Source organism: Hydra vulgaris, chromosome 08 (genome assembly GCF_038396675.1).
Source record: "Hydra vulgaris chromosome 08, alternate assembly HydraT2T_AEP".
In the NCBI taxonomy this organism is placed as follows: domain Eukaryota; kingdom Metazoa; phylum Cnidaria; class Hydrozoa; order Anthoathecata; family Hydridae; genus Hydra; species Hydra vulgaris.
In genome coordinates, this window is record NC_088927.1 from 11,409,656 (window position 1) to 11,430,111 (window position 20,456).

Genomic DNA, 20,456 nt, shown 5'->3' on the forward strand with positions numbered 1-20,456 from the left:
GACATGCGCAGAAGTTTTCTTTTTTTTCTTTTTTATTCTTGATATTTGCTCTTAGATATTGTAATCATATTTCTATACATAAAGTCATAAACAAACTATGGCATAGTAAATCATTTACACTTGATTATTTTGCAAAGTGAAATTTACAGCTTTTAATTGAAATATCATATTTCGTTTTGTTTTTTATCATAAACTTTTCACCCTTTGTTTAATAAAAAGTCAAACATATTTTGTTATATCCATCAAACATAAACAACTTAGTAAACAAAGTTTTGTTCGCAGATACTAAATACTTGATATCTTTCTTTTTATTTAAGTTAAAGACGTACGGTGCAAATAACTTCGAGTGATGAAAAAAAGTTTTGAAAGTTTTTTTTTCTACACCTTATGAAAAAAGAAAAACTCTCTCATCTCCTCGGTTCAATATAGGTAATTTTTAGATATTAAATAATTTGAATTTAATTTCAATTTTTAGAATAATTAAACTTTGTTTTATAAATTTAATGCGTATATTATTTTTAGTTTTGTTTGCCTGGTTGTTTTTTATTGTTCATGTGGATAAAAAACCAATCTCCTTATATTCGGTAAAGCGGAATATGTTTCTAAATGAATAAAAATATCAATAAAGAATATGAATAAATACTTTAAAAGAATAAAAATCATCTTGTTTAATCAAGACGTGTAGCGATAAACATATTCAACATAAAATCGAATAAAATTTATTTAAATGGCTTGTTTAGATATCTTTAATGTAAGATTAATGCATGTCTTGTTTTATTAAAGAGAGCAAAGCTTTTTTTTATTTAATTAAGAGATAGTTTAGTTGCTTTGAAAACACTACATTCTGGTTATTGCATCAATTTATTTCAGTAATATAAAAAGCTCTAATATTACAGTATAATCTGAAACATATGATATTAACACATGTATATCATTTATAAAATACACTAATGAGTAAATAATTTTCAAAAAACACAAAAAAACACCAATCTGCATCAAGGGCCACCGAGAGACGGGGAAAAGAGCTAAGGGATAGTTTGTCTCGGGCGAGAGATATCCATAGGGGCGCCATATAAAAAGAAGATACCTAAAAAACGAAACGGTTCTTTATCTATAATATAGGGAAATTTTGATTAATAAGAGCGCCAATCAACGTTGCAGTCCAAAGCTGCGTGACGGCTCTTGGCGGCCCCGTCTGCACCCGACAAAGCCAATTCGCTGAAATTTAGCGACGTTAAAATTATTTTGTTCTATCTTCATATTTTTAAGATTTGAGATAAAAAGATTTAAAAGATAAAACCTTTAGGAAACAGCATTTAAAGCGAAGTTCTAACTTACGTTTTCTCCGCAACTTTTTTACTCATAACATAAGCTTCAATACAATAGAAAAACATTCTGAGGTACATAACACTATTATTAACTCAATTTTTTAAAAAGTGGAGAGAAAACAAGATAATTCTAACGTCGCGATTTGACACAAATGTTTAGAGACATTTCTTACTAAAGGCCGTAAATCTCTTTTAATAAAATTCAGGATTTAAAAAACTTGAAGTTTATTTGATTTTTACTGAAAAAATAAAGTTTCAGCATGCTGCAAGGCTGAAACTTGGTACCAAAAAAGTTTTAACCTGCTAAATCCAAAAACTTTAGTTTTCTATTTCTCGAAACAATGCAATGTAGTTTGTTTTAAGATTCATAAAATACATTTAGTAATGACAATAAAAAAATCCTAAAGAAAACAATGCTTTCACTCAGAAAATATTCTCATTTTCTTAAAGATAAGATGTATATCAACTTTACATGCCAATTTTTTTTTTTTTTTGCCTTAAATTTACTTGAGGAGTTATTGAGGTTTGATATGAACACAAAGTTTTGTGATGTTTTAAAAATCAGACACTCAATCTATCCTAACTTTTTACCAATCAATCAAATTAGAAATTATCAGTTTCGTGACCTTAATATTTTTTTATTTTCATTTGTTATTTGCAACAAAATTAAAAGATATAAAATAACTTTTTCAAAAATAAATACTCAATTTTAGTGAGTTTGTATATACTTTTCATTCACATTATTTATAAATTATACAAAAAACAAAAGGGTCAAAAAAAGTATAGATAAGACATATCAGACTCAGCAAATTCGAAATTAGTTTGAATATAAAAATCTCCGTTTCCTATGGAAAATTTTTTTTTTAAGTTCTCTTTTACTAAATAGTGCAAAGTCTTGCTTTTAAAGTTAGTCCTTCAGCTTTGCAAATGATATGGGCATCTGGAATCCAGCATTGGCTATCCACTGGTGGTCATATAAAAGGTCGCGCAGGATCATTTGGAGTTATGAGTTTGACAAGCACATTTTTTTCGACTAGATTAATGTCTTCAATGACTCCTATCTAACAATTTTGCACATGTCTGTGTTTCCACACAGACTTAATCACCTGGTACTAAGTTAAAGGTTGTCATCTGGATATTTCCAAAGCAAAATCAACACTGCCTAGCTTTGCGCCATTCTAAACAAAATAGCAACATATGCACTTTTTTCGTTTTACTTATTTTTATAAACATGTTTTATTAAAAGCATTAAAAGGAAATTGTGATCCAATAATAAAATAAAAATACTTTTTACAATGACTCCTCACAAATAAAAAATGTGTTCGAGAAAAAATATTTAAAAAAATTTTACACGTTTTTGAAAGATAGTAAAAGGTATATTAAATGCATTTTTTTTACCTTTTGATGGCCATGTGGTACAAACTGATTGTTCCATATATTGTATTTGCAGTATCCAATTGTTTCTTAAGAGTGTTTCTCAGCAAAGTTAAATCTTCTGATGATACATAAATGAAATCTACACCTTTAATGCTTTCATTGCAATATTTTTACCTGTGGAGATAAAATATGCTTCTGAAGATAAAGTATGATTCCCCACATCTCTTTGCAAGTTTGCTAAAGTTGCTAAACCTTGGCTGTACCACTAATCCTATCACAAGGCTGCTAACCGTAAAGAGCGACTGCTCGGTTCCTCCACACACTCTAATAAGCGGGCCTAGACAATTTAGGGGCCAATTTTCAAATTTAGGGGCCCTTTTGTAAATGTTAGGATCTTTTCTTTGTTTTTTTTTCTTTTTGTAATAACTAATGGAAATATTTTTAGTGTTTTCGGGCCTTTATGATAGATTTTATGAGGATCTTGGATCTAGTAGCCACTGTACTGTTACCGTGACTAGATGCAAAAAAGCTCGATTTAGAAAAATGATTAAAATTTTCAAGATAAAAACAAAGATTTATTTTTGCGATCCTTAAATTGACCTGCCCACCCATCTGAGAAGTATTTATTATTTGAGGTAAATTTTTTTTTAAATCATTGCTGACAACCTTAATAATTTTATACACGATTTTCACATCATGCATGAAATCATCTGAAACAATAAAATAAGATTTGTGCTTAAGAACACTTTTTTTTGTATTAAATAATCACAGGATAGTGTTCATTGTAAATTTGTCCAATGAAAGCTTTGTAATTTGTCCAAAACTACAAATTTATAGTTTTCTAAAAAACCACCTAAAAATAATGTTGTCACCTCCGTCATATTTTCCTTTCGTGATCTCAGATATGATGCTTGACTCATATCTAAATAAGAGTGTGGTGCAAGTTTTGTCAGTTTTTTACATACTAATTCAATGTATAAAACACAAGCTCTATATTATGTGTTAAGTTTGACCTGTTGTTGTCCACTGATCAAATTCTACTTCATTGTCATCTACAAACTCATTTATTAAATAAAGTTTTTTAACCGATTCATTCATAGTTGCCAGGCATCTTTCACATTTCTCCATCATACAATCTTTATTAGTCATGTCACATACAATATAAGGTAACAAATATTTGTATGTCACACCAAGAGGATGTAAAAGCAATTTTAAGTTTTGATGAATAGCACAGACGCATACGGAATGTTCCTATAGCACCATCAGAAATACACCATTTTGGTCGCAAAGTGCAAAACCTTGAAAACCCTTGGTTTTAGAGGCAGCAAACAATTCCTTTAAATTATATTAGAGCAAACGTTTTCGCATGTAAATTTTTTTTTTTATGCTTACATGGTGTGAACTATGTAAGCATAAAGAAAAATATAATAAATATTCACATGCAAAACTGTTAGATCAGGAAGAATGAGCTGTTACATCAGGAAGAGCTTTTCCTAATTTAAGTTAAATATGGCTAAAATACTTTTTTCTAATGCTATCTTACGTGCAGTTCAAGCTACATAGTTATTTACATGCAATGCACAGTGGAGTGTTACATGCAATCCACAGTGGAGTGTTACATGCAATGCACAGTGGAGTATTTGATCAAAAAAGTTGATCAAAATTGTCTTATTTAAGTTACCGAAACAACAAAAGTTTCTTTAAAATTATGGTAAAAAAAATTGTTTTAAGATGGAGAAGTATTTCAAAATTATATATTTATGTAGTATATTTATGTATGTATATATTTATGAAGTATATATAGTATGTATATATTTATGAAGTATATTTATGAACATCAAAAATATATTTATAAAATTAAAAAAATATATGTTTCCTTAAAGTGAAATACTTCAATAGTTTTTTTTTAAGAAACTGAAGCGCTTTAAAAAAGCTTCATCAAAGTTATTCCTTACTTTTTTTTTTCGCAAGTTCACCGTTTACATTCCATAAAAGTACATTTAAGGCACTTTTTGGCAGCTTTTTTTCTAAGCGTATTTAGGGTATAGATGAAGCCATAAAAGTTAAAAAAATTAACTTGATGAAACGTGGTGAAGTATAACAAAAGGTCTAAACATGAAGGTTGATGAGTCGTATTGTGAGTGTATTTTAGACTCTGATATGATTGTATGAAAATCGGGTTTTAAAAACATATATTTTTTTCAATGAGTTTAAGTGAAGTGTGGACATTTAAAGTGAAAAAAACAGCTGGCAAAAAGTGCCATAAGTGTATTTGTACTTTTTCTAAAATGTGCACAAACGGTGAAAAGTAGTAGAAGTAGTAGTAGTAGTAGTAGTAGTAGTAGTAGTAGTAGTAGTGGTAGTAGTAGTAGTAGTAGTAGTAGTAGTAGTAGTAGTAGTAGTAGTAGTAGTAGTAGTAGTAGTAGTAGTAGTAGTAGTAGTAGTAGTAGTAGTAGTAGTAGTAGTAGTAGTAGTAGTAGTAGTAGTAGGAGTAGCAGTAGTAGTAGTAGTTAATAATTTACACGTTTAAAATTTACTTTATATTTTAAAAAAAGACTTTATATTATATTTTAGCACCACTTTATTTTTAAAATTTTAAGTTTTTTTAATCAAGTAAACAAGTTAATTTTTTTTATATTTCTAAAAAAAAGTTAATCTTTTTTTAACATTATTTCTAGAAAATGTTAATCTTTCTTTTATATTTATTACATAGCTTAACGATGCGTAATAACTGCATTAGTAGTAACAGCAGCAGTAATATGTTCGTAAAAGCAATTGTTAATAATTTATACGTTTAAAATTTACAGGTACTTTGTATTAATTTTTAGCACTACTTTATTTCAAAACGAAATGGAATCAAATCAAGAACGTTGTCATGAATTAGATTTTTTTAAAGGTAACTTTTCATTTATTGATTTTCGCGTCACGGTAAGGAAGGAGGCGTGAACTTCCTGGTTAAACGCACTTCCGCGGTACTCTGTGACAAGACCGTAAGGACTTCTTGGGGCACCTAAAAAAAAATTAAAAAAATGTGGAAACTTTTAACTGTTTTTATCATTAAACTGTGAAAGTTTTGACCTTTTTTTTCATCAAACTTCGCAGAACAAAACACTTCTTTGCGCAATAAGGCTACGATCTTCATTGTGGTCTTTATTGAGACAACTTAATTGAAGAAGTTTTTCAAGTTTCTTGTTCCTGCACTTCAAAGATTTCCAATAAAATATCCCAATCAGCAGGTTTTTAGCATTTGTCACATGATGACTGTTGATAACTTTTTTGTGCATGGATTAAGATTTGCAATACCAGCTGTTACGCTTAAAAGATTGCTAGCCAGTGTTTTAAAACAAAAATTTGATTAGATCAAGTTGGATCTTCTTTTTAGTTATCAGAACACAAAGCTACATCCACTATGCCAAGCAACACGATATTTTTTAAATAATTTTGGTTATTGATTTAAATAAAGAAACACTTATGCATATATAAATATAGCAAAAAATAAAGAATTTACAAGGAAACCTTTGCGTTACATAAAGATAGCATATAAAAACAGACAGGGACTCAAAGAAGATACAGATGACTGGTCACACCACAATCTTTTCATAAAATCCTTTTAACAATAAAATAAAGTGTTGGAATATATGAATAAAAATAAGTTATAGTACTTATAATATGTCAGGAATTAAGAAAATGGAATTTCATTTGTCGCTTAAAAGAAAGAAAAATGTTTTTCAAATTAAGTTTACTATTCACAACACAGTTAAAATAAAATTAACTAATTTTTTAGACTTGTTTTTATTAGCTCTGTTGCATCAATATAAAGAATCATTTTCAAAATATAAATATATAAAAATAGATTTATAAAGAAATCAAAGTTTTTAAATACGCATTAAGTAGGATATTTTATCATAAATTTTTTTTATCATAAAGCAGAAACTTAATCTGTTGAGAAAAAAAAAAAAAAATTTATTAACAGATTAGATAAAACTTTTTTTATTTTTAAGTTTTATAGATGTATTCTCTAGAGTAACAATAATTAGTTAACAAAGTATCATGTTTTACAAAGATCTTCATATTAAGTTTGGTTTATAGATTTGTATTTTGTAATTTTATAAAATTGTTATAGTATTTTTACATCAAACTTTGTTTTAAACTACTTTTTTTTAAACTAATATATGTTTTATAATTTTTTGAAATTTTCGTTTTTAGATTTTTTAAAAAAAACGCGTTGCATTTTAAAAACTTCAATCGTTAAATAGATAAATAATATTACCGTATATTGAAATAATAAAATGATCACACATAATAGTAATTATACATTCAATATTAGGTGTTCAACGCGACAAACTACTTCACGAAATTCATCGGCATTTTTTACAAGACACAAAAAAGTCGGCTTTAGTACTATATGGTATGTCAGGTGTTGGGAAGACAAAAATTGCCAAAAAATACTGTGAAATTTATTCTGACTTCTATAAAAACATTGTCTGGATAGACGCAGCATTTGGAAAATTACAAACTTCAATAAGAAATTGTTGTCATATATTAGGATTGGCTATTCATGATTCAAAAAACGACTTTAATATAGAAGTAATTGTCGAAAAAATTCACAATTATTACAAAAATGGAAAAACTTTGTATATTTTTGACAATGTCGACGATGAAAGTGTTAAAGGTTTGAAAATGTACATTTCAATGAAAGCGAACTCGTTTACTTTAATTACCTCGCAATGGAGAACGTGGTCGAACAATGTAAATAAATTGTTTGTTGATGTTTTTTCATCTGAAGATGCATTCGCTTATGTGAAAAATAATATTAAAGAATACACGGATGAAAACATTAAAAACTTAGTTAAAGAACTTGGTTATCATCCGTTTGCTATAACGCAGGCAATTAAATATATAAATATACATAAAGTCTCGATAGAAAAATATATAGATCGATATAGGCAGAAACCATTAGAAATATTAGACACTGATAACTTTCCTTCTGAAGATGAATCAAAGTCTGCAATAAAAGCAATCAATTTAGTTTTATACAAATTAAAAAAAACTAAACTTATTCCATTAGAATTACTTAACTGTTTATCTCATTGCGATGGTCAAAATATAAGTAAAGAATTTGTAATCCAAATCTTACATCAAATGGAAATAAAAGAAGAACATTCAATAGATGAAATCGTTGGGTTACTAATGAGTTATTCATTACTAAATTGTTTCGATGATAACAAATATTCAATGCACGAACTGACACAGTTGACGTGTAAACATGTTCAAATTACTAATTCAAGTACAAATACGTATATTGTTCTAATAGAAAGTTATTTTAAATTTGAGTTGAACCAAATAAAGCACCACGTAGAATTCGGAAATCATTTCGTTTTTCATTTTCTCTATATGTTTCGTATTAACGAAAAAAGAATGTCAAAAACCTTCCATCATATGACAACTTCTATCAACAAGTTATTAGTATGTAAAGGTTTATTTGATGAAGCAATCGAAATATTAAAAGCTATTCAAAGTTTTAATACAGAAACTTATGGTGAAAATAATAAACTCACGCTTGATACAAAACATAATATCGCAAACTGTTTGATGAATATGGGAAAACATAACGAAGCTTTAGAAATTTATTATTCTGTTGAGAAAATACAAACTGAAATTTTAGGTATCAACCATCCAGATACAATAGGAACAAAACATAATATCGCAATCTGTTTGAAGAATATGGGAAAATATAACGAAGCTTTAGAAATTTATTATTCTGTTGAGAAAATACAAACTGAAATTTTAGGTATCAACCATCCAGATACAATAAGAACAAAACATAATATCGCAAACTGTTTGATGAATATGGGAAAACATAACGAAGCTTTAGAAATTTATTATTCTCTTGAGAAAATACAAACTGAAATTTTAGGTATCAACCATCCAGATACAATAAGAACAAAACATAGTATCGCAATCTGTTTGAAGAATATGGGAAAATATAACGAAGCTTTAGAAATTTATTATTCTGTTGAGAAAATACAAACTGAAATTTTAGGTATCAACCATCCAGATACAATAGGAACAAAACATAATATCGCAAACTGTTTGTACGATATGGGAAAATATAACGAAGCTTTAGAAATTTATTATTCTGTTGAGAAAATACAAACTGAAATTTTAGGTATCAACCATCCAGATACAATAAGAACAAAACATAATATCGCAATCTGTTTGAAGAATATGGGAAAATATAACGAAGCTTTAGAAATTTATTATTCTGTTGAGAAAATACAAACTGAAATTTTAGGTATCAACCATCCAGATACAATAAGAACAAAACATAATATCGCAAACTGTTTGATGAATATGGGAAAACATAACGAAGCTTTAGAAATTTATTATTCTGTTGAGAAAATACAAACTGAAATTTTAGGTATCAACCATCCAGATACAATAGGAACAAAACATAATATCGCAATCTGTTTGAAGAATATGGGAAAATATAACGAAGCTTTAGAAATTTATTATTCTGTTGAGAAAATACAAACTGAAATTTTAGGTATCAACCATCCAGATACAATAAGAACAAAACATAATATCGCAAACTGTTTGTACGATATGGGAAAATATAACGAAGCTTTAGAAATTTATTATTCTCTTGAGAAAATACAAACTGAAATTTTAGGTATCAACCATCCAGATACAATAAGAACAAAACATAGTATCGCAATCTGTTTGAAGAATATGGGAAAATATAACGAAGCTTTAGAAATTTATTATTCTGTTGAGAAAATACAAACTGAAATTTTAGGTATCAACCATCCAGATACAATAGGAACAAAACATAATATCGCAAACTGTTTGTACGATATGGGAAAATATAACGAAGCTTTAGAAATTTATTATTCTGTTGAGAAAATACAAACTGAAATTTTAGGTATCAACCATCCAGATACAATAAGAACAAAACATAATATCGCAATCTGTTTGAAGAATATGGGAAAATATAACGAAGCTTTAGAAATTTATTATTCTGTTGAGAAAATACAAACTGAAATTTTAGGTATCAACCATCCAGATACAATAAGAACAAAACATAATATCGCAAACTGTTTGTACGATATGGGAAAATATAACGAAGCTTTAGAAATTTATTATTCTGTTGAGAAAATACGAACTGAAATTTTAGGTATCAACCATCCAGATACAATAGGAACAAAACATAATATCGCAATCTGTTTGAACGCTATCGGAAAATATAACGAAGCTTTAGAAATTTATCATTCTGTTAAGAAAATACAAACTGAAATTTTAGGTATCAACCATCCAGATACAATAGGAACAAAACATAATATCGCAAACTGTTTGAAAGATATGGGAAAATATAACGAAGCTTTAGAAATTTATTATTCTGTTGAGAAAATACAAACTGAAATTTTAGGTATCAACCATCCAGATACAATAAGAACAAAACATAATATCGCAATCTGTTTGTACGATATGGGAAAATATAACGAAGCTTTAGAAATTTATTATTCTCTTGAGAAAATACAAACTGAAATTTTAGGTATCAACCATCCAGATACAATAAGAACAAAACATAGTATCGCAATCTGTTTGAAGGATATGGGAAAATATAACGAAGCTTTAGAAATTTATTATTCTGTTGAGAAAATACGAACTGAAATTTTAGGTATCAACCATCCAGATACAATAAGAACAAAACATAGTATCGCAATCTGTTTGAAGAATATGGGAAAATATAACGAAGCTTTAGAAATTTATTATTCTGTTGAGAAAATACAAACTGAAATTTTAGGTATCAACCATCCAGATACAATAAGAACAAAACATAATATCGCAATCTGTTTGTACGATATGGGAAAATATAACGAAGCTTTAGAAATTTATTATTCTGTTGAGAAAATACAAACTGAAATTTTAGGTATCAACCATCCAGATGCAATAAGAACAAAACATAATATCGCAATCTGTTTGAAGGATATGGGAAAATATAACGAAGCTTTAGAAATTTATTATTCTGTTGAGAAAATACGAACTGAAATTTTAGGTATCAACCATCCAGATACAATAAGAACAAAACATAATATCGCAATCTGTTTGTACGATATGGGAAAATAAAATAGAAAATAAGTTGTTTAACAATTAGTTAAATGTAATTTTATTTTACTTTTATATGTGAAAGTTTTATTAATCTGTTGATAAAATAAAAGACGAATCTTCCCTTAATAGTAAGAGAGCGCCGTAAAGTATTTTTTCAATTGATTTATATATTTCTTTTATATTATTATTAATTTATATTAGCATTTCAGTTGCGCATTTTTAAATATAATAGTGAAAATTTGTCATCTTATTAATAATACATATATGTTTATATTCTATTGATTGTATGTATTATAAATAAAAAGTGAAAACTATTTTATGGTTTAAAATTAATTAATTCAAAGAGGTTTAAGTATATCTTAAGTTAAAGTTATATTTTATTCGGGCAATATATATATATATATATATATATATATATATATATATATATATATATATATATATATATATATATAATACATAATTAAATGTCTAAAGTTTAATTTATAGTTGAAACAATAAAATGGGTCCTTGAGGAATTAAAAACATGAGAATTTATACAAAAAGTAAAATGATGTTAGAATTTTGTTGTAGAAAAAGTGAATTGTTATTATCCCTATAGAGTAATAGTTTTAATGTTTTATTTTAATAACTTGAATCGGAAAAATTATTAACTTAAGTTTTTGATCCTAATCAAAATCAACGAGTTTTTATCTAATTTAATGCTGTTTTCGTTTTAAAATAATGTGAAATCGCAAAAGTAAATGGTCACTGAATTTAATTATGCGAAAAAATGTAAAACGAATTTTTTTATAATTACTTCTATAGGGTTTCTATAAAATTCGGCAAAGTTGAGCGAGTACGTAACACAGAACTGCAAACGTTGCCCAATTTTCTTTTTTTTAAGTAATTAAATATTTTAAAAAAGTAACAATTTTGATGTCAACTTGTCTTGACCTTGTCCCCCCGTGCCGCCGAGATGGGGGGGGGGGGTGGTGGCGAATGAGTCAATTTGTCCCGGGCGGCAGATATTCAAGGGGCGCCAAATGAAAAGAAGGTACCAAAAAAATCGGTTGTGTAGAAAATTTTTTGTCAAATCATAATATTTGTGAAATATTTTTCACTCTATTTAGAAACAGAAGTCTTTTCTTTAAATTAGTAACAAGGAATGCAGTAGCGAGCATTATCAGACACTGAATATGCTAAATATTCTTTGATGCGAGTATCTTCATTTATTAATTTTTTCAAAATATTCTGCTCGTTAAAACAACGATATTCGATGCACTGTAATCTACATTCTTATTGAATTTGATACCTAGCCTTATAACAAAAGCAGTCAAAGATTTTTCAATATTCCATTTACCAGGATCGTCATTTATAAATATCATGGTATTGTGTTGCTTGTATTTTAATGTTTGTGGGAGATTCAGTAACGTCAGTTGTTTTATGGAAATGTTTTGTAGGGACAAAGCGGTTGAAATAATGGCTTTTAAGTGGATGTAATTAGTACAATAAGGGCGTTTTCTGTCTTCAAAACTTGTACATGTTCTATTAAGTTTATATCTAAATTAGTTATACCACAAGCACCTGAGCATACGTCAAAGTTTGAATGTATTTTCATAGATTATTTAATTTTATTTTATTTTTTATTTATTGCTAATTTTTTATTTTGGTAATCGGCAAAACAAAACAAAAAAGTTATTCATCTAATAAATTGAACTTCCGTTCAATTCAATAAATAAATAAAGCTCTTTAATTAAATAATAAAATTTGAGAAAACTAAGAAATTTTAACAAATTAAGAGTAATTGACAAAAAATGTTTGAATTCATTGTTTTTACAAACAAATCGATCCTTGTCTCATATTTATAAGCAAGATGTAAGATAAGGATCGATTTTGTCACCCCACTTGTATAACATATACACCCAAAATTTACTTGAAGCGATAAAAAAACGATAACTTTGGGATACAGAAAAATTCATTTTTGTCTCACTAACTAGATCAAATATTACCAATAGGGTATCAAATTTCCAAACAATAGTGCAACCTCTGATTCAATCTGGTATCCGATTGGCACATCCATCTTCAATTATTTAATTAAATACGATTTATTTTTTTATTTAGGATTTATAAATATTTAGCAGTTCCAACGCCAAAGCATGGTCTGAAACTCTGTGAAAATAGAGAGTTCACAATGCAAAGACTTAATAAAATTGGAAGAAATGCAGTTAAGTCGTTTTATAATGTCTCTATTGCAAAGACTCTCGAGACATAAAGACTAACTAAATATGAACAACTTCGGGTTAAGAAGAAAGTTAAAGTTTTAATTTCAGAAAATTCCTGAAGATACTTATCAAATTCAAGTTCAGACAGTTCAATATTGGAATGCAAAGTAACAGCGAACAATTTTCAAAAAAATGTTTTTTTGAAGAAAACATTCCCAAATAATCTTTTTATTCTCTCTTGGTATTTTAAACTATTTTTATGTATTTTTACCTTGTAATAATGTTTACAGAAGATGTTTAATAAAATAATAATATATAATAATATAATGTAAATATAAGTAAGTATAGAGTTTAATATAGTTTTTAAAAAAATACTGCTTTATCTACTTTTGAAAAACAGAGTTTCATCAAAACTTTTAATTGAGCCAGTCGATTGCTAAAAAGTCATTATTCGAAATGCACTGCAATGGTCGCATGGTTTTCAATAGTGATTCGGTTTTGGATTTTAATGCTATTGTAAAATGTACTATTTAAATCTTAATGCTATCGTAAAATAAGCGTAACCTAAGCAGGTTCAAAAGTAATTGTAAGCAGTTCTTTAAAATCCAAAACTCTATAAACGATTAATAAAGTTAAGTCAATCTCTTTTTATTTTTAGTCAATCTCTTTTCATTTAAATGATTTTTAGTTTTTTATGAAATTTTATTGGAGAATTACAGTACAGGTGATGTTTTTATGTAATGTGTTCATCAAGGAAAATCTGAAAACTTTATAACGCAGTCTTTAAATCTCAATTTGGTCACTAAAAATTGGAGACAGATATATTGATAGATAATGCTCTTTTAAGCTAATGGAAGATAATATATTTTTTTACAATTTTGTTAATTTTTTTCGTTTGAACCAGGTAGAAATTTTTTAAAGCTCGTCTTTTAAAAAAGAAAAAAGGTTACAAATAGCATTGTTAAAAAGAAATAAATTAGTATAGTCAGATGATACTAAGTGAATTTGAGGCTTTATTTAAGTCATTAAAATAAATCAATGAAAGAAGTAGCCCTAATATATAAAGCCTTGCTGAACACCACAGGATATATCTAATAAATCTTTTTGATAAATCAGTACAGGAAACATAATTTTTTTCCGTTTAAAAATAACTTTCAAACCACTCTATTACCTTGTTATTTATTCCATAGTATTTAAATTGATGTAGTAAGTTGGTATGATCTACTGTACTAAATGCTTTTGAAAAGTCAATAAAAATACCGAGTGTGTATTGGGAATTTTCAAAAGATTTTGATTTTTCACGTATGATTTAAAAGATTGTATGTTTCATAGAATTAGGTTTTATGAAGCTAAATTGATTATGAAAAATTCCTTGACGTAATGACACTTTGAAATGACGTAATGACACTTTGAAAACTTAAAGGAGAATATCTTTTAGTTGTTCAAAACAATCTATAACTTTGTTATAACCATTCATGGTGTTATAGTTATATATATTGTTACCAGTTTTAATACTAGATTAGGCAAACCTGAAAGTTTTTTAAAAAAACGAGCTGTTTCAGAGGTAAATATGTTGATGAATTCAAACCTGGAAATTTTTTTGCCTGCAATAGCAATTTCGTTTTTTTTTTAATATTTTTTGTCATAAAGGTTCTCATAAAAATCCTTGCGGTCTTATCACAGTGCACCGTGGGTAAACATTTAATTAGGATGTTCACGCCTACTTCCTTATTAATGTCGCTTATAAGGATGGAGCCGGCGTCAAATACTGGCTTCGTGGTTCAAACCACTTCACCACGTTTGCATAAATTGCAAGTTTTCACGGCTACTTAGTTACAAGATTTCTTTTTCTCCCAAATGAGTTTCAAAATTTCTTAAAAATAATTTTTTTCGCAAGTATTTCATTACTTTATATGTTTTCGTGGGAGACGGATATTCCATTTTTTTTTTATTTGATTATTAGGATGGCCCAAGAATTCCTTTTGTTCTGATAAAAGAGCACCGTGAAAAAGCACTTAACTAGGTGGTTCATGTCTTCTTCCTTACCAACGTCTCTAAGCTGGCCAAAGTAAGCATTAACCTTGGATATCTTTGTTCTGAGGAAGATCTCTAACTACTGGTCCATGGTTGCTATAAAATATAATTTTTTGTGCTACGTGATGTTTCAAGTTGGTATTATGTGTTTCCTGTCACAAATAGAATCAGAAATGATTAAAAAATGTTAACTAAAAAAATGAAACATATAAAAATTTCCAAAAAAAAATATGCTTATTTAAAACTTTCCAGAATACGTGTTATTCAGGAATGTATGTTAGCTGTTATACCTAGTAGAAAACGTACCAGAAATATGTTAAAATGTATGTATGTAGAAATATGAATATGTATAAAAATGGACAGATAACACGCGTCTGAAACGTGATTCTATTACGTTTATACATAAACGCGAACACGCATTGGCCCAAAAAAAATTGAAAATGTTAATACTTAGATATTTTATTAAATTAACTTGTACACTGTTCAATATGCACTTCTATATTTTAGTTTTTATAATAAAATAATAATGCATTTTATATTAATTTTGTGATAACAAAATTACACCATAATCCTCAGAATATACGAAATTATTCAAATATACTAATTTAGTCTGAGAAAAAAGAAATAACAACAAATATTTTTTATTAGCACTGAGTTCTTTTATTAGTTCCTGAGATACACAATAGTAATAAATTTTTATTTCAGTTAATTTGCAACAGAGCAATATAATATATAATTCACATATTCTAATAATATTTAAATTACATTTGGTTTTTTTTATTACAGATATATTCTAACAGTTTTAAGCAAAGAAATCATGAACATCAAAATAATAGTTGTAAAAATGGTTTTGGGGTATCGTCACGAGATCGTGATCTTTTTGCTTTTCTTTGTAGACTTGTTCTGGAGCATCCCTACAAACAAACCAACAGTAATCTGCAACCATAGTCTCATTCTAACGACCCTGATATCTTTGTTCTATTACAGAAAAAACTTAGTGAAACTTTTTCCTATTTTCATCATTTACAGCCCCACAACTGGGGAGGAAGGAGGAGAAGAATGTGTTAGTGGAGTAAATGAATCTTGAGGGACATGTTACATCCAGGTTGATAGTATTTTTGAAGTAGTAGTGTTAATAGTTAAATATAGTTATCATCTCCTTTGTTGCCTAAAAATCCACAATTTACTCCCTTAAGAGCTTTCCAAGTTTTCTTTTCTTGCCCTTTCAAATCTTCGTTTAATGCAGGATTCTTCATAAGTTGACGTATTTGTGGCCTAAAAAAAATACCCTCTTTAACTATTGCATCACGTATTTTTAAAAATTTGTTTCTTAAATATCTAAAAACCTGTCCTTCCTTGTTCATACCTTTGACAAAATGTTAATTTTGCTTGGCTCAATCTGTATGGCCCATCATCTGTTAATACAAAATCAGGATAATTTGATATGGAAGGCTTGTTTTCTTTTTTTTCTTCAATTTCATCTTCATGGAAGATTTAGATATTTATTTGTTCCTATTTTCTTCATTAACAAACCTGCCTTAATGAGTGGGATTAGGCAGAAATGCTCCCTGCATACCATAGGAACAGCAAAAGCTAAAGATCTTTTTTTATTTCTCAATCATTCTCTCAGTGTAACCGAATAAGAGTTACAGCTTATATGTGAAGCCCATAACTTATCCTGGTCGCCTACCTTCATATCGAAGTAATGCTGGTAAGCAGTCTTAACAAGAGGTGTCATAGTTCTTTTTTGTGAGGAAAATGTTGTTTCACCACAAATGTAACAAAAATTGTCCACTAAATTTACACACTTCCTTGGCATGTTGATTTGTTACATTTTACACTCGTAAATAAAACAAAACAAAAAATAGATTAGACCAGAAACTTTAGCACACATAACTAATATCAAAAGTTGTAGACATGAATAAAACATTATATATAGTAAAAAAAAAAATTACTTATTTTTAAAATGAAAAATTATACCATTTAGAAATTTTTTTTTGCTTTTATTGCTACTAAAATTAATTAGTCAATTTTAATGTCATTTTTAAATTCAACAGTTAAAAATACATAAGAGATTACTAATTTTGGTTCCGAAACAAAATCACTGTTGGGAAGTGTTATTTACCTTGTTTTATATATATGCATTATTTCTTACTATTTATTACTGTTTATACAACTATAAATTTAAATTTCAAACTTTTTCTAACACAATATTTTCTGTATATAAGATAAGTTGACAAAATTCTGTTGCCTTCCAATGTTCTAGTTCAGAAAGACATTTTGGACATCTACGCATTGCATTTCTAGCATTTGATTTAAAACCAGTCGTTTCTGAGCAAAGCTAATATGAATTTTTATTAGAATTTCACAAAAATAAAGAAATCCATGACAAGCTTCAAGAAACAAACTGCGCATAGACTGCGCAAATGAACGAACCCTGTTTAAACTATTTATTAGCAAGCATATTCTGTTCCTATTCTTAAGCAGTGGGTAAGCATATGACCTAAAGTAGCATCTGTTCTTAAACTTGCATTATCATTTGTATAAATACTTCTTTTTTTTAAATTGCCACAGAAGCACACTAATCGCACCCAGGCCTCCGCGGGAGTAAAAGAGCATAGAAATACTCTTGTTATACGAGTAGTGAGGGTTATACAAGTGGTAAGATTAAGACATTTGTGTGCATAAGCCTGTTACAAACAACTTTTTGCTTTTAACTTGTTCTTTAGGTTAAAACTAAGAGAAAAAAATGAGTGCCAAAAATTTTGACATTTGGGGCCGGGACCCATAACGTCAAACTTTGTACAGTTTGAAAAAATTTTCAAAATTTGAAAAATTTAAAAAATATGTATATTATTCAAAAGAGCTTGTCAAGAGGAAAAAAAATATATAAAAGTCATATGCTAATAACGTTTCCTTCTCAAGATACCACAGTGGGACAGAGTGTGCCAAAATACCAAAAAATCAATATCAGCATTGGACGGTAAAAATTTGACATAATGGTTAAGACATGTTCATTAAAGGAAATATCTAGTTAAAAAAACATTAAATATTAATTTAAGCGTAATTTTATGCGGTTATTTACGCGTTAATTTGACATGTGTTCCAAAACTCAAGTTTGCATTTTTAATTATCAACTTTCTTACGTTACTATTGTTTTAAATTAACTTTATTGACTTTCATTTTAAGCTATATTATTTTAATTAAGAATGTTTTTTTCGCTCAGGCTTTTAAAAATAATTTAGCGTAAATGTAATCATTAGTTTTTATGCATTGAAAACAGACAGTTTTCGATATTTTTTTTTGCCTTTAACCTTTACTATTAGGTATCAAATAAACTATCCTTCAATACCCTCCAAACATTTGATTATGTAAATCTCATGCTAAATATATGTAAATAGCCATGCAACATAAATATTTTGCAACTTTTTGCAATAAAAAAAGTTATAACAAAAGATTTGTCCTCGGTTAATGGTCAGTTGATGAGAAATACTGAACATGTAAAAAAGATGTTTTGTACACAAAGAATACCTACAAAATCTTTCATTACTGTTATAGTATATAAGTTTTTTAAATATAAATCTAAAAAAGTTATTTTATGACAAAAACATGCATCAAAAAGTAATATTTTTAATGTTTATACTGATAAAAGTTGTCTTGTCCATTAAAAATATTTCGTATTTTTCACCAAAATAATTAATTTTTTAAATACTTTTTTTATTTTATATAATTACATGTTTATTACTTTATTTATGCATTTCATATATAAATATAGGAGTTCTAATAAAAAAAACTACGAAAGTAATTTTGGCACAAAAAACTCGATTTTGTCCCACTGTGGATACGCCGTATTTAAGAATATATAAAATACAGACCCAGAATTTGCAGACTCGCATAAAAAGACTAAAAAAATAGTTCTTTGCAGTAGATTATTCCCACCAGTAGATTATTCCATCCCCCAATGAAAAACTCAAAACGAGAATGTGCTTTCGGGTTATAACTGTTAGAAGTGTACATAGAACGTCCCTAATAAACATAAACAAGGATAAAAAAACGGCTAGCTTTTTTTTAGATGATCCAAAAGTTGGTTTGCGATTTTGAAGAAAATGCACACCTAGAACGTCTTCGCGAGCTATTGCGCATGCGCAATTTTTATGAAAACGTAGAACTTACTTTTGAATCATTCGAACTAAACATTGCTATTTATAAATTCAAATTCTTGAACAGCTTTTTGTAATGAAATAAATCAAGATGGATATATTATTCCATTGGTTTTGAACATTTATTTTATTACTGCACTTTTTAATGTTATTTTTATAGCGTAAATTTGATATTTTAATTTTTCTATCAAAGCATAATTTTATTATTCATTTATTTTTTTAACAAATACATATTTGTGTTTACTATTTTATTTTTGTTTTACGTTATTATCACAATAATTAGGGCAAATAACTCAGTAAAATTTTATTATTTGTAACTTTAGTACACTCTCGTCTTTGATATATAGGAAATTCGGCATGTAAAAGTATAGTTTTTTCCAAGACAAAAAATATTTAATATATGTCACATATTTAAACCGAAAATTAATAATTTGTGAATACCATAATCTAAAGATCTATTCACAAGATTCTCATTTATTTTTTTCATCTTGTAGTACTCTTGGTGTTCAACAAGATTCAATGAACTGACAGCACAAGCGGACTATTAAATATGTAAATACATAAAAATGTAAAATGAGAATGCAGTAAGTAGCATAAAGTTTGTATTTTATCTGATTTACAATTTACTAATGTTGTTGTGACAGAATAAAAGTAGTTTAAACTGAATGGATGTATGCATTTATATTGCATTTAATTTTTTAATGATGACTTCCTTGCCCATGTTTAAGATACAATTTATTATTGGTGATTTTAAATATCAAAACATATATAAACCAATTGAAGTAGAGTGCTATTATCCATATAACCCACAAGCACCCAATCAATTTTAAATTTCAAGAATGTTTTGGTTGAGTGTCATATTTTGCTTTTTACACTGCTATTTTAGGAATGTTTCTTTTAATAGCATGCTCTACCGATAATTATCTAAAATAATCTTGACTAATCCACAGAAATTATTGGAGCTTGTTAGGGTAGATTAGGGTAATATGAGCACCTTGGTAATATGAGCATACTTAAAAATTTCTTGATGTAAGCATTGAAGTTAAAGTTGCTTTGTGTTTTTTAAATCGACTTTATGTGGTGATAACCGGAATTAGTACAATCAGCGTAAATTTATATGCAGTAATTAGCGGCTATCATATAATTAAAACGCTGTTAAATCTTTTGCTTTGTTAAAATAATATCATCACGCATGAGTAAATCGGTGGCGCGAAATTTTGATGCTAAAATAATAAAATTAA

General features: G+C 27.7%; 1 protein-coding gene across 2 annotated transcripts; it reads left to right on the forward strand.

Moving 5' to 3' along the window:
- The first annotated feature begins 310 nt into the window (after window positions 1–310).
- LOC136083615 (uncharacterized) lies at window positions 311–10,873 on the forward strand. Of its 2 annotated transcripts, XM_065803067.1 has the most exons (3): window positions 311–429; window positions 5,534–5,601; window positions 7,033–10,873. In XM_065803067.1, the coding sequence occupies exons 2-3, from the start codon at window positions 5,556–5,558 to the stop codon at window positions 10,833–10,835; spliced, it is 3,849 nt and encodes a 1,282-aa protein (XP_065659139.1). In that variant the 5' UTR covers window positions 311–429; window positions 5,534–5,555; the 3' UTR covers window positions 10,836–10,873. The 2 variants fall into 2 exon arrangements, with proteins under 2 accessions (XP_065659139.1, XP_065659140.1); XM_065803068.1 differs by lacking the exon at window positions 311–429 and having other exon boundaries at window positions 5,438–5,601.
- The last annotated feature ends 9,583 nt before the right edge of the window (window positions 10,874–20,456 follow it).

What these genes read in the sequence shown, in the direction of transcription:
- LOC136083615 (XM_065803067.1), top strand. Translation starts at nt 5,556, where the DNA reads ATGGAATCAAATCAAGAACGTTGTCATGAATTAGATTTTTTTAAAG. An exon ending in TGAATTAGATTTTTTTAAAG is followed by an intron (nt 5,602 to 7,032) that starts GTAACTTTTCAT and finishes ATTCAATATTAG; the next exon opens with GTGTTCAACGCGACAAACTA.